General features: G+C 41.2%; 1 protein-coding gene across 1 annotated transcript in view; it reads right to left on the bottom strand.

Annotated features, from left to right (window-relative positions):
- ELOVL2 (ELOVL fatty acid elongase 2) overlaps positions 1-11,705 on the bottom strand; it is a 50,478-nt gene that overhangs the window by 3,224 nt on the left and 35,549 nt on the right. Inside the window, exons 4-7 of the mRNA XM_009088706.4 lie at positions 5,308-5,385; positions 4,585-4,756; positions 2,742-2,866; positions 432-566 (exon numbers count right to left, since the gene is read on the bottom strand). Of these exons, the coding sequence (XP_009086954.1) occupies positions 432-566; positions 2,742-2,866; positions 4,585-4,756; positions 5,308-5,385 (510 nt within the window). The remainder of the gene's footprint in view (positions 1-431; positions 567-2,741; positions 2,867-4,584; positions 4,757-5,307; positions 5,386-11,705) is intronic.

Here is an 11,705-nt window from a genome sequence, read left to right as displayed (position 1 = left end):
ACTTCTCAATGTCAAAAGAGATTTCAAGCTTTGTACACTAAAAGCTTTATGTATGCAGGCAGGCTAGAGCACTCCCTGCTAAAAGATATTGAAGTAAACAAGGCAAAGACAGAGCTCTAATTTTTTTTTCTCCCCTGAGGAGGAGAGAGACTAAAAAGTTTGCCCACCAAAGCAAATTCAGACCTCCTATGTACTAAATGCATTACCTGGACCTGCTATACAAGTGCAGAAGAGTTGAGCTGCAATGAGGAGTTACTGAGTAACTCTTTCTCTCAGGCATGACTGCATCTGTTATTCTTAAATGATGTCTATATTTTAAGACTAACATTTTAAGCACTGATGATCATTCTACATCTGAGTCCACCCAGACTGCTATCCAAAAAGTTCTGTTTTCCCCATCTTTGTCAGAGAGCTCTCAGAAGACTGCTTACCTTAACGTAGAAGTTGATGAAGAGGATGACCAGTGTGGCCATGTAGGAGGACTGGAACATGAGGCAGCCAAATGGGAATCCACATGGCTTCACAGCTGCGCTGAGTGTGTGCACAATGGTGAGCAGAAACTGGATCTGTGGAGAGAAGATGATGCAGGTGTATTTGCTGAGAAAGGGTCAGTGCTAGCTAAATCAGACACAGCAGTGTCCCCTAGTTCCACTCTGTGAAAGTCTGAGTGCTCTTGAAAAGTATCCCTTTATAACCTCTGAATGCATTGGGAGGGTTAAGCAAAATGGTGCCCTTGTGAAATTAAATAAAATACTAAGGGGTCAGAGGTTTCTAAAAGTAAGTTTATAGGCCTGGTTGACAAAAGGGAAGCTTTTTTTTTTCTCTCAGATTTAGTAGATTTTGTTCTATCTTCCAGTCCTTGTGACAGGTACAGTTGTCTCTGTTGCTGGGCAGAAACTGGAGGAAACTGAAGATTCCTGGCAATAGCTTTAGAAGTCTGAACAGAAAATGCAAAACTCAGGTCCAAGGAGTTCAGATAGGTTTTCACTTGCATTAATGGAGTTAAGGAGTGGACACAGGAAGCAAAAATGAGACAGGGAAGAAATTGCAGAGACTTGTCTGTATATAGAACTGTCAGCCACAGCCCACACTGGTGCACCTGATTTTTCCTCAGCCAGATAAGTGTGCCCTCAAACCAGTGTACTGAGGTGCATTTCCAACAGGGCAGTGTGTTTCACCTGCAGGGATGGTCTCAGAGAAGCAGCTCTTGCTAAGCAAATTTCTACATAGGCATTTTAAAGCTCACTGCAAACATCTGAACTTCCAAATAATATGAATAGGCTAGAAGAGGAAAAAAAGTAAATGGAAATTTATTTCATATCAAGCCTTATATCTTGTTGATAGAAACTTTTGATGTGGATCAGCTCCCCAGGTACAGCAACAGGCGGAACAGACTTTTAGAAATCAGTCAATTTCTGTATTGCCTAAAGTTTACGGAACTTTTCATTTTGCAGTTGTACCACTGTGTCGTGGGCTAACCTGGCTTGGCTGCCAGCTGCCCACCCAGCAGCTCTCTCCCTTCTTCTCCTCAGTAGAGTAGGGGGAGAAAATAAGATGAAAAGAATTCATGGATTGAGATAAAGTTAGGGAGAGTAATTAATAAAACTGACCTATTACTGTTATAAGCAAAACAGACTTGAGGAAGATTAGTTTCAAGTACTGCCAATTAATTACACAGAAGGATACCAAAAAATAAAATTAAAACCACCTCCCTCTAAACACCTGTTTCTTTTCAAGTTTAACTTCACTTCTGAGCTTCACTCCTCTACTTCCTTCCATGTGGTGCAGGGGGATGGGGTTTTTAGTCAGCCCCTATTGCTTTGGCTTTGCTCCTCCTTTCTCCTCACACTCATTCCCTGCTTCAGTGTGGGGCCCCTCCTACAGGAGAGAGTTCCAATGTGGGTTTTTCCCATGAGTTGCAATTCTTCACAAACTTCCCCAGCATGGGTCCCTTCCACAGGGTCCAGTCCTTCAGGAACAGGCTTTTCCTATGTGGGCCCCCATGGGGGTCACAGATTTTGCCAGCAAACCTGCTCCAGGGTGGGCTCCTCTCTCCATGAGTCCATGGGAGTCTATTTCCCCATTGGCTGTGTCTTCCTTAGGGGCAGGCATGTCCATTGCTGCAGCATGAGACCTCCATGGGCTGCAGGTGGATCTCTGCTCCCCTGGGACCTCCGTGGGCTGCAGGGGAACAGCTTCACCAGCAACTTCACCATGGGCTGCAGGGGAGTTTTTGGTGCTAATTCCCTCTTCCTGTTCTCACCTGGGTACTTACAGGGCTTCTCACATTTCCTGTCTTCTCTCTTAGCTGCTCTGCTATGTTTTTCACCCTTAAATAAATACGATATCACAGAGGTGCTCCCAGCTTTGCTGATGGGCTCAGCTTTGGCCAGCAGAGGTCTGTCTTGGAGCTGGCTCTGTCAGTCATTTTTTGTGACTTTTAAATCAGTTTTTTCCACAATTAAGGAGCAGTCATTTTCTATGCAATGGTTCAAAACTAACAGAATTTTGTGGACTAAAGAGTTTCTACTGTTTGTTTTCTACAGAAAACACTTCTGAACATAATTTCCCTCTTTAAATTTTATCAAGCTGCCCTAGTAACTTATGCTGTGCGATAGTTTAGTTATACTTCAATTCTAACTGGCTTAATAGTGTAAATAACAATGTTTAGCTATAGTTCATTTAGTCCTCTCTCACATTTTGGAGTAGTAGTTAAAAATGAGAGTAAAACAGATACATACCAGCTGTGCCTGGGTGAGGTATTTCTTCCACCAGAGATATTTGCGCATGGAAGGGATGACTGACAGTCCATAGTAAGAATACATGAGCACGTGGATAAAGCTATTCAAAGTGGGTCCAAAGAAGCCTATAAAAATTCATTAGGGAAAAAAGAAATTAAGTACCAGCTGCTAAAAAGTGAGAGAGGATATCATTGCTTGTGGTATTGCTTCTATATTGAATCTCTTGCAAATGGTAAGTATTCCTTTCATGCTTATTTCTTGCTAAAGACATTTCTGATGTGTAGAGGTGCTTTCCTAGGGGCAACTGAAAAACCAAATGGTACTTCCTAGAGGGTTGTTCTCATGCTGAATTTTGTATTTTTATCAGATATTTTTCTTCTCCTCCACTTTTTCCAATTCTGCAGTTTACAGGTTATTTTTTTCCCTCTCCTAAAAGTCTTTCTATTATTCCTGTAAGCTTTAAACACTGTTGTGGATGACTTTGCTGCTAGTATGCAGCTTAGGGCCCTGGGAGACACCTGTACTCCTCCTCTCTGATGCAGTAGCAAGGGTTTTACTCTGAATTAAACCAGCCTTGTGTGCCTGGGTTTGATCACCACTCTTGTTTTCTTCATTGGCTCTTCTGCTAGAGTCACATTTATAGAATTTCATTCCAGGTAATACCTTGCTGCTCTTATTAGTTACATTTAGTGAATACTAGTTCTAGAAGAAATTAATTATCCTCTGTACTTTGCAGACTTTGGAGAAGCAGCAGCGCTACTCTCTGCTGTGTGCTTGTGAGTTTGATGGCAGTGCTACAGCTACAAGAGGGACTCACCAGTTGTTCTGATTTTGCCAATGATTAATTACTTAGCTACTGGTTTAATTACAGTAGTGCAGTGCTAGTGTAAAGTGTGGGGACCACATATTACAAAGCACAAACCCCCACTGATTTGTTTACACCTCTAGAAATAGCTCCTAATGGCTATGAAATCTCTGATCCCTGCTTCTACCTCTAACAGTGATTTACTTTGATTTTGTGCTGTCCACAAACGTGAATTCTACTTTTAGCTCTGAAAGAGACCTGCAGCAAAATTTTTAACAGAATGTTACAATGGGTGACTCACTCTAATAGGTTGCAAGAAAACTGGGTTTTTTTCTCAACTTTGTAAGCAGTTCCACGGGAAGCCTCTAGCTGTGTGAAGCCCTGGAAAAGTGCGCATGTTGTGAGACAGCTGAAGTAGTTCTCTGCTGTTTGGACGTCTTATACAAATGCCAAGTGACCAGTCTGTGGCACCATAGATGTGTCATCATCTTCCTAACAGGGCAGATGGTGACAGTTGCTATAACCATCTGAGGGTGTATTCTCTTATGAAAGAGAACAAACTTAAACTGGTATTTTAATTAGTGACTAAGTAAAGTATCTTGCTAAAGCACAGACTGATGAATGCAAGAGTTGAGCCTGTAAAAGTGCCACTGATTTAATTCATTGTGATTGATAAAGGCTTTACCAGGGCCATGACTTCTTCCTGCATTGGCTTTTGGAGCAGGCCTTGTGTGTGCTAGCTCCTCTGTGCTGCTCAGTACTGTGATGCTTAAAAGTGGTTTGAAGAGAAGTAAATACAGGAGTTTGTGGCAGCTAAGTGAAAAGTCTTGGGCCTAACACTCAGCTATTTTTGGCCTGAACTTTTACCCATGCTTTTAACTTTCCTGTGTTCTGCAGGTGGTCAGCAGTTCTGAAGGGCTCTGAACCCTAAAGGTGCCCTCATATTCCACAGTGACACAATTCCTTTGCATGGTGATGTGATTCCTCCCCAGCTGCAGCTGACTTAGACCCAGGGTGATGAAGCAAACAAAGACTTACTCTGCCCACAAGGTATCCAGTTCAGAACACACCACCAAATGTTAAACATAGTGGCATGGTGATACACGTGAAGGAAGGTGATCTGGCTGCTTTTCTTTCTCAGCACAAAGAAGATAGTGTCCATGAATTCAATTACTTTGGAAAAATAATACCACCACAGCACCTTGGCTACCTGTACAAGCAAGAACAAAGGAGCAGGAGATCAATATCTGTCCATACAATTGCTTAAATATTACCGTACTTCTTCACTCCCTAGGCATGCAACTTCCCAGAAGGCATTAATATGCTATTAAAGGAGAAGCACAAGCTCTGTCTTCAATTTTATTTTGCTTTTCAATGAAGAAATTTTGTTAAAAAACCACATATCTTTTAAAAATTGTATAAATATATAATTATCAAAAGATAAGAAATTTAGATTTGAGGAAGGGGTTTTAATTGTTTTGTTGGGTTTTTTCCCAAAGGTGCAGTTTTGTGGGTGGGTTTTTGCTTCATTTTGGGGTTGTTTGTTCAGTTTTTTTAAAGGTGCTACCATTTCCTTGACACTGAACAGATTTTGCTGCCAGATTCTTCTTTTGAAACAAATCTAAATTTGATACTCGATACAAAGAAATCTATCTTCCTCTAGAGTAGAGATATTTTATCAGAGCTTGGGATATGTCCTAGGACACTTAGAGACAGTTAAAAGAGAAAGGATGCTGAGGGCTGAGCTGCTCTGTCTCTCACCCGGATATCAGCCTCCCCTGCACTGTGGAGGTTCTGGCACTGCAGGTTGTAGCCGCCTTCCCATGTGGCAAGGATGAGCTGGAACAGAAAACAGAGGAATTATGTTCATGAACAGATGGAATGGTTTTTCCCCCCTGCAGTTGGTCTGTGCTCATTGGTGGGTACCCACTCCTTCCATGAACTGATGCTGTTGAACCAGACAACTTGCTAATATCTTCTATTTTGAAAAGGGAAAGGCATCAGTTAAGCTGGAGATTTGAAATGATGCATTTCTTCTCTTTCTCTGGTTTAGAGCCTTCAAGGCATCTGTTAAAGTCTCTCATTGTTTAATGCACCTCCAAATCCTTGCTCCAAAGCAAAAGCTGGAATTAGGGTATCTTTGTCCTGAAGCAGTATGAACAGAGCTTAACACAGCTACTTGTGCAAAGCTGTCCTTGAGAAAAATTCTCTGTTTGCCAAGCAAACAGAAGGCAAATGCAAAGCAGTGCAATGGGAGAAATATTTCCTAATGCCATACATGTCTCTATCCTCCACTGTTAAATGCTGGAGGAAGCGAAGGAGAGCAGGCCTGATGCTGAATGGAGGCGTGAATAGCACACAAGCAATTTGTTAGATTCTGCCCATGTCACATGAGGAAGCAGACAGAGCAATGAAATATCAGAGTGCAGCACTGGGATGGAGCAGATTTCTAGAAAACCATATGGTAGTTTTCAATATGGAATATTTTTAGAGTACCAGCCACCTAAAGCACTCAGCATCCCTTTTGGAAGAGGGAGCATCATCTCTTGCTTATAAATGCCATGTAGACTCCATTGGTTTTTAAAAGGTCTTGTTAATTCTCAAATAAGTGCAAAGTGGGTTTGGGGACAAACTGAGCACCTCATGTTCTGGGGTCTTTCTCACCCTCTACAGACACTGCAGAGAGTGAAGGTGGGAGAAATGAATTCATCAAGTGTTGTGCTGTGAGCAGAACTGCAAGATGCTGAGAGAAGTGGGTCACCTTCAGCTCTGGAGCTACATTCACAGGGATGATGTGTCAGCACAGAACCTTTCCCTCTAGTTCACAATGAAAAGAACTGGTCTCTTGGAAAAGAACTGGTTGAATCTGTGACAGTCCATGCAAAAGAGAATCAGAGACATTCTCAGTGATCAAACTAAATAAATTCCTAGAGTAAATACATTAAAAAATTTTTATTGATAATATCCAGAGGATTAGAAAGTAGCCTAGAATGCTTATTATAAATTCACATTAAAATGCACTGAAACCTGGAGAACCAGGGTCTTCTACAATTTTTCTTCTGAATTCACACTCTGTCATTGTCCCTGTAATATGAACTTAGCTGTTTTAGGTGGCCAAAACAGCCCACAGAAATTGCAGAGAGAGATGGTAATACAGTTAATGAGTGTTTTATAGATAAATTATATGTAACAATTGAATCAAATACATTCCTTTACATTTTTCTGCTTTGCTGAAGAAACTTGACCTCAAAATTTTCTGCTGCAGTAGGTAAAATGTTGCTTCACAGAAATTTGCTGGAAAATAGGCAATTTTCAATATTTTGATCAGTCTGTTTACAACTGTTCTGATTTGTGTATGATTACAGTGGATTGATTTCGAAAAATCCTTTTGCATGTTGTCTGCTTGTCTATTAAAGGTCAGGGGGGAGGGCCAGTAAATTGCCCAGCAGATTGTGGATAAAGCCCTGATGAAGGAAGGTGGTGTCTCACCACATGCCAGGAACTGCAGTCCTCCATGGAGATACTTTGGGGATACTTTTGGTCTGGATTAATTGATACTGGCTTTTTGTCTGCTTTTTTTTAAACCATCTGGTAAGTAGTAGAGCGAGCCTTGCCAAAGAACTCTGTTGTGCCTTCACTTCTATATTAAACCTGTTTTTGATGATACCTTTGCCAGTGATTTGTTAAGTGACCTTAAAACACTCATTCACCAAAAATTGGTGTAGTCAGCAGGTTTACAAGCAGTATCACTGACTACTTACAAAAGCATGAAAGAAGTCCAAGTCCTAAGTGCTCAGACAAATGGCCTCAGGATAACTGGTGTGATTGGAAAGATGTTCCTGTGGAGGAACATCTCTAAGTTGCTAGAGGCTGGATAAAGGCTAGGAAGAAGAAAGTGATCATTTTCAAAGTGCTAGATACCTTTCCAGAAGCTGCCTGCCACTATAGAAAATATAATATTAAAGACAAACAAGGACTGAAAACTGAGATGGAAAGCAACCAAGTTACTACTCTCCTTCAAAATAGAACAGCTCCAGAGACAGCTACAGGAGGAACAGAAAGAAAAACAAAAGTTGAAGGAAAAAGTAGAGCTAGTGCTCATGTGGGCTCCAAATCCTCCTGACACTGTGCAGATTGGTAAACTAAATCGCATCTCCACAAGACTGGGAGAGTAACAGATGGAATGGTCCCTGGGATAAAAACCCAGAGTTCTGCACCTGGGATACAGCAACCCTGGATGTACAGACAGACTGGGGAATGAGAGGCTGGAAAGCAGCCCCATGGAAAGGGACCTGGGGGTCCTGGTAGATGGCAAGTTGAACATGAGCCAGCAGTGCCCTGGCAGCCGGGAGGGCCAACCCTGTTCTGGGGGGCATCAGGCACAGCATGGCCAGGCAGGCAAGGGAGGGCATTGTCCTGCTCTGCTCTGGGCTGGGGCAGCCTCACCTCCAGTGCTGGGGCAGTTCTGGGAGCCACAATTTAAGGAGGATATAAAGCTGTTAGAGAGCCTGCCAGGGAAGGCCATGAGGATGCTGAAGGGTCTGGAAGAGAAGCCATATGAGGAGCAGCTGAGGTCACTTGGCATGTCCAGCCTGGAGAAGAGGAGACTGAGGACAGACCTCATTGCAGCTACAGCTTCCTTGTGAGGAGAAGAGGAGGGGCAGGCACTGAACTCTTCTCTGTGGTGACAGAACCCAAGGGAGCAGCATGAAACTGTGTCAAGGGACATTTAGGCTGAATATCAGTAATAATAATCTCACCCAAGGGTGGTTGGGCACTGGAAGAGGCTTCCCAGGAAGTGGTCACAGCACCAGGCCCAACAGAGCTCAAGAAGTGTTTGGACAATGCTCTCAGGCACATGGTGTGGCCCTTGGGGTGACATGTACAGGGCCAGGAGCTGGAGTCAATCATCCTGATGGGTGTCTTCCAACTTGACATGTTTTATGAAGCTTTCCTCTCAGTGCTGAACAGGTGAACTCAGCAGTATCTCAAGGATTTGGTTATTTTTTTCAAGTATTTCATTCAAAGGTTCCATGTTTGAAAATTAGATGAAAAAACCTTTAGAGGCTCATAAAGAAAACATTTATTTTCAACATCAATATTTCTTTTTAACGTCACAATTTTTTAATTTGGTAATTAGGTAACCAGCAGCTCCTTACAAATGGTCAGCATTCAAATGGGGACTAAGCTTTGAGATCAAAATACCACTCTGTCAGACTGCACAGTTTTATTTAATTTCTTTTGTTTGTTCTTCCATGATTTTAAAAATACCAGATTTTTCAGATCATTCTGTTTGCTTATTCCTCAGTTATTTTACTGGGCAGAAGAGTTCCCTCTGGTTTGTGTCTGCATTTCAAAAGGCAGTAGTTTAGACTGGAGATTTTTTAAATCTTTTTTTAATTTCAGTCTTTCACATCAGCTTTTCTGTAGCTCAGCATTTCTATTCTCTGTTGTAGGTGCTTAACAAACTTCTGTGTCTCCTTTAAGGAAAATAATTCACTTTGAGTTTTGACTCCTCTGCTTTACAAGATAATTTTCAAGATTTCTGGCTAATTTCCTAATTAAAAAAAAAAAAAAAAAAAGAAAAAAAAAGGAAAGTGTAGAAATTTGGAAAGCAGTGAGTAATTTTTATGGGTTCCTGTGGGATCCTGGTGCTCCTAGGCCATGACTTTGCTGTTGGCTCTCAATGAAATGGAAGGTAAGCAGCTCACTCCATGGTGCCAAATGAGCCAGATGCATATCTGGAACAGAGGCCAGCACCTTGACACAAGATATTTTGGTACCAGGTCTCTTTTTTCTGATGCCAAACCCAGTCCTGGTCCCTTGTGTATGCTGAGCAATCACAGCTCTGCAGAGCTGATGGTGTAGCAATCAGAAATGGTGCAAGTGCAGGATCTATCAAAGATATGAGAAATCCCCTCTATCTTTTAGAACACAAATTCTCTCCCCCTAGAAAACAATTATTTGAATTCTTTGCATTCTTTGTAACCTATTCTGAAAATAATATTAAAACAAGTATTGTTTGAAGCTATTTGGAAAACAGATCATGTAAAGAGCAAAGCGCTGACTTGTGAAAAATTTCTGCTAAGTAGCAACATCCTATTAATTAGTAGAGTTTTTATATTTTGCTTTTTGCCCTAATGTTGTTCTTAACAGATTCCTGTTTTTACATTAATAAATTACTTCTATTTATCTATTTGAGTATAAACTGCACAAGAATTCACATTAGTTATATTGGCACTATTGTCCAACTCCTGCCTTATTTTTGCAAATGAGGAATCAAAGTGTTCAGAATTGAAAGTTGGTTCCTTTGTCAGAGTTTTCAGGGTTGGGCAGCAGGTACCAAAAGATGATGTAATCCTCTCATCTCACTGAGCAGCAGACCAAGCTCTGACAGCCTGACCCAGGGGCCTGTGCCCTTCTCATTTCAAGCTTTCAAATTCAAAAATCTCACAGCTGTAGCTTGTTTTTCATCTGCTCCCCACAGACAGGCTAGAAAGCAAAGTTGATATGATCTCCTAAATGGATATTGCCATTTCTACTGACTGCATGTTCTCCATGCTCTTTTGAGCTATAGAAAAATCTCTGTGCATGGTTGGACTTCCTCAGAGAGGAAATGCCTAGAAGCAATAAGATATTCCCCCTTGTCCCAGGGCAGGAGGAAGGCAGAGGGTGAGGCATCAGCATTGGGCTACATCTGGCTGGTGACCAGTCACCAGTGGTGTTCCTCAGGATCAGTTCAAGGGCCAGTGCTGTTCAAATACCTCTCAGTGATCTGGAGGCAGGAATTGAGTGCCCCTTTAGCAGGTTTGCTGATGGTGTGAAACAGGGAGGTGCCGCTGACTCTTTTGAGGGACAAGAGTCCTTGCAGAGAGGTAGAGTGGAGCATTGGGCAGTCATCAGTGGGATGAAATTTAACAAATCCAAATGCTGGATCTGGCTCCTGGGATGTCCTTACTTTCTATTTCTTATGTAACTTTTCTGCTGACAAATCTTATGGCTACTGCTTAGCTCTAACTGCAGTTCTGCTGTCTCTGAGGTCTGCTTTTTGCAGCTTTCCCAAAACCTCTGATTTTAAGGATTCCCACAATTCCCCTTCTCAGTTCAACTAAAAAGAAACTTTTGTAACTGCATTGTTTATTAACTACTTTATGTTTTATAGAGCTTTATTATAGTATATCTGTTTAGTGCTTGTTTAAAGCATCTTTTTTGTTTGTATTAAGCATTACTATATTACAACACAGCAATTTTAATGTTGTAAATGTTTAGTTAGTTTAAAGGGTATAAGTTATATTTGATACTAATTATGATTCATTGTTTGAAAAAGTCTCACTTGTTTTAAGGTCTTAACTCAAAACTTTCCTCTATGTCTGTACTTTTATGTACTATCTCTGTAAGATTTTGAGAACTTTCTGTGACTCTGTTCTTATTTCTCTCTCTTGTATGATAAAAACTTTTTTGATAGTTTTGTCTATTATTTGTTGCACACACTGAAGTACGTAAGGTATTACTATTAGTATCATCATTTAAAAACTTAATCCATATAGACCTATTTTACAAAGTTCCCTTAGCTAAGGTGTAAAGCTCCATTCTTTGAATAAATAATTTAGCTATGACTTATTGTCTTTTTAATTTGACTTGTTAAATCTTTTATTTTTGTATGTTTATGTGGATAGTTTCAGAATGATTGGATAGGTTCATATAACACAATCCTTTAAATTCTAAGTATGAACTGGGGGAGGAATGGCTGGAGAGCAGTCCTGTGGAAGGGGATCTGGGAGTGCCACTTGGTTAGTCCCATGGCATCCCCAAATGTAAAAACTTAGCGGTGGTGTTGTGCCAAACAAACCCAGATGCTGAATAGCAAACACACCACAAGATTTGTCACCACAGGGGAAATATTTTGTTGTTCCTCTTTATGATGCATCCAAGATATTTTTCATGGGGACAGAACTGTGAAAAGTGTGCTTTGGGCTACTGCTTGGTGAGGCTCTCCAGCTCTCCATGAGTCTGGTTAGAGGTCAAAAAATTGCATGCATGGTGTCTCCCCCAAAAAGATCTGCTAATTCTGTAATACACCAACTGGAGTTTGCTATCCTGACCTGCAGGATGTACTGCTGGACTCTAAGCTGGATGTCTCCTCCAACTGGAGTATTGTA

This window comes from Serinus canaria, chromosome 2 (assembly GCF_022539315.1).
Source record: "Serinus canaria isolate serCan28SL12 chromosome 2, serCan2020, whole genome shotgun sequence".
Lineage (NCBI taxonomy): Eukaryota > Metazoa > Chordata > Aves > Passeriformes > Fringillidae > Serinus > Serinus canaria.
This window is presented reverse-complemented; position numbering and strand designations above follow the sequence as displayed.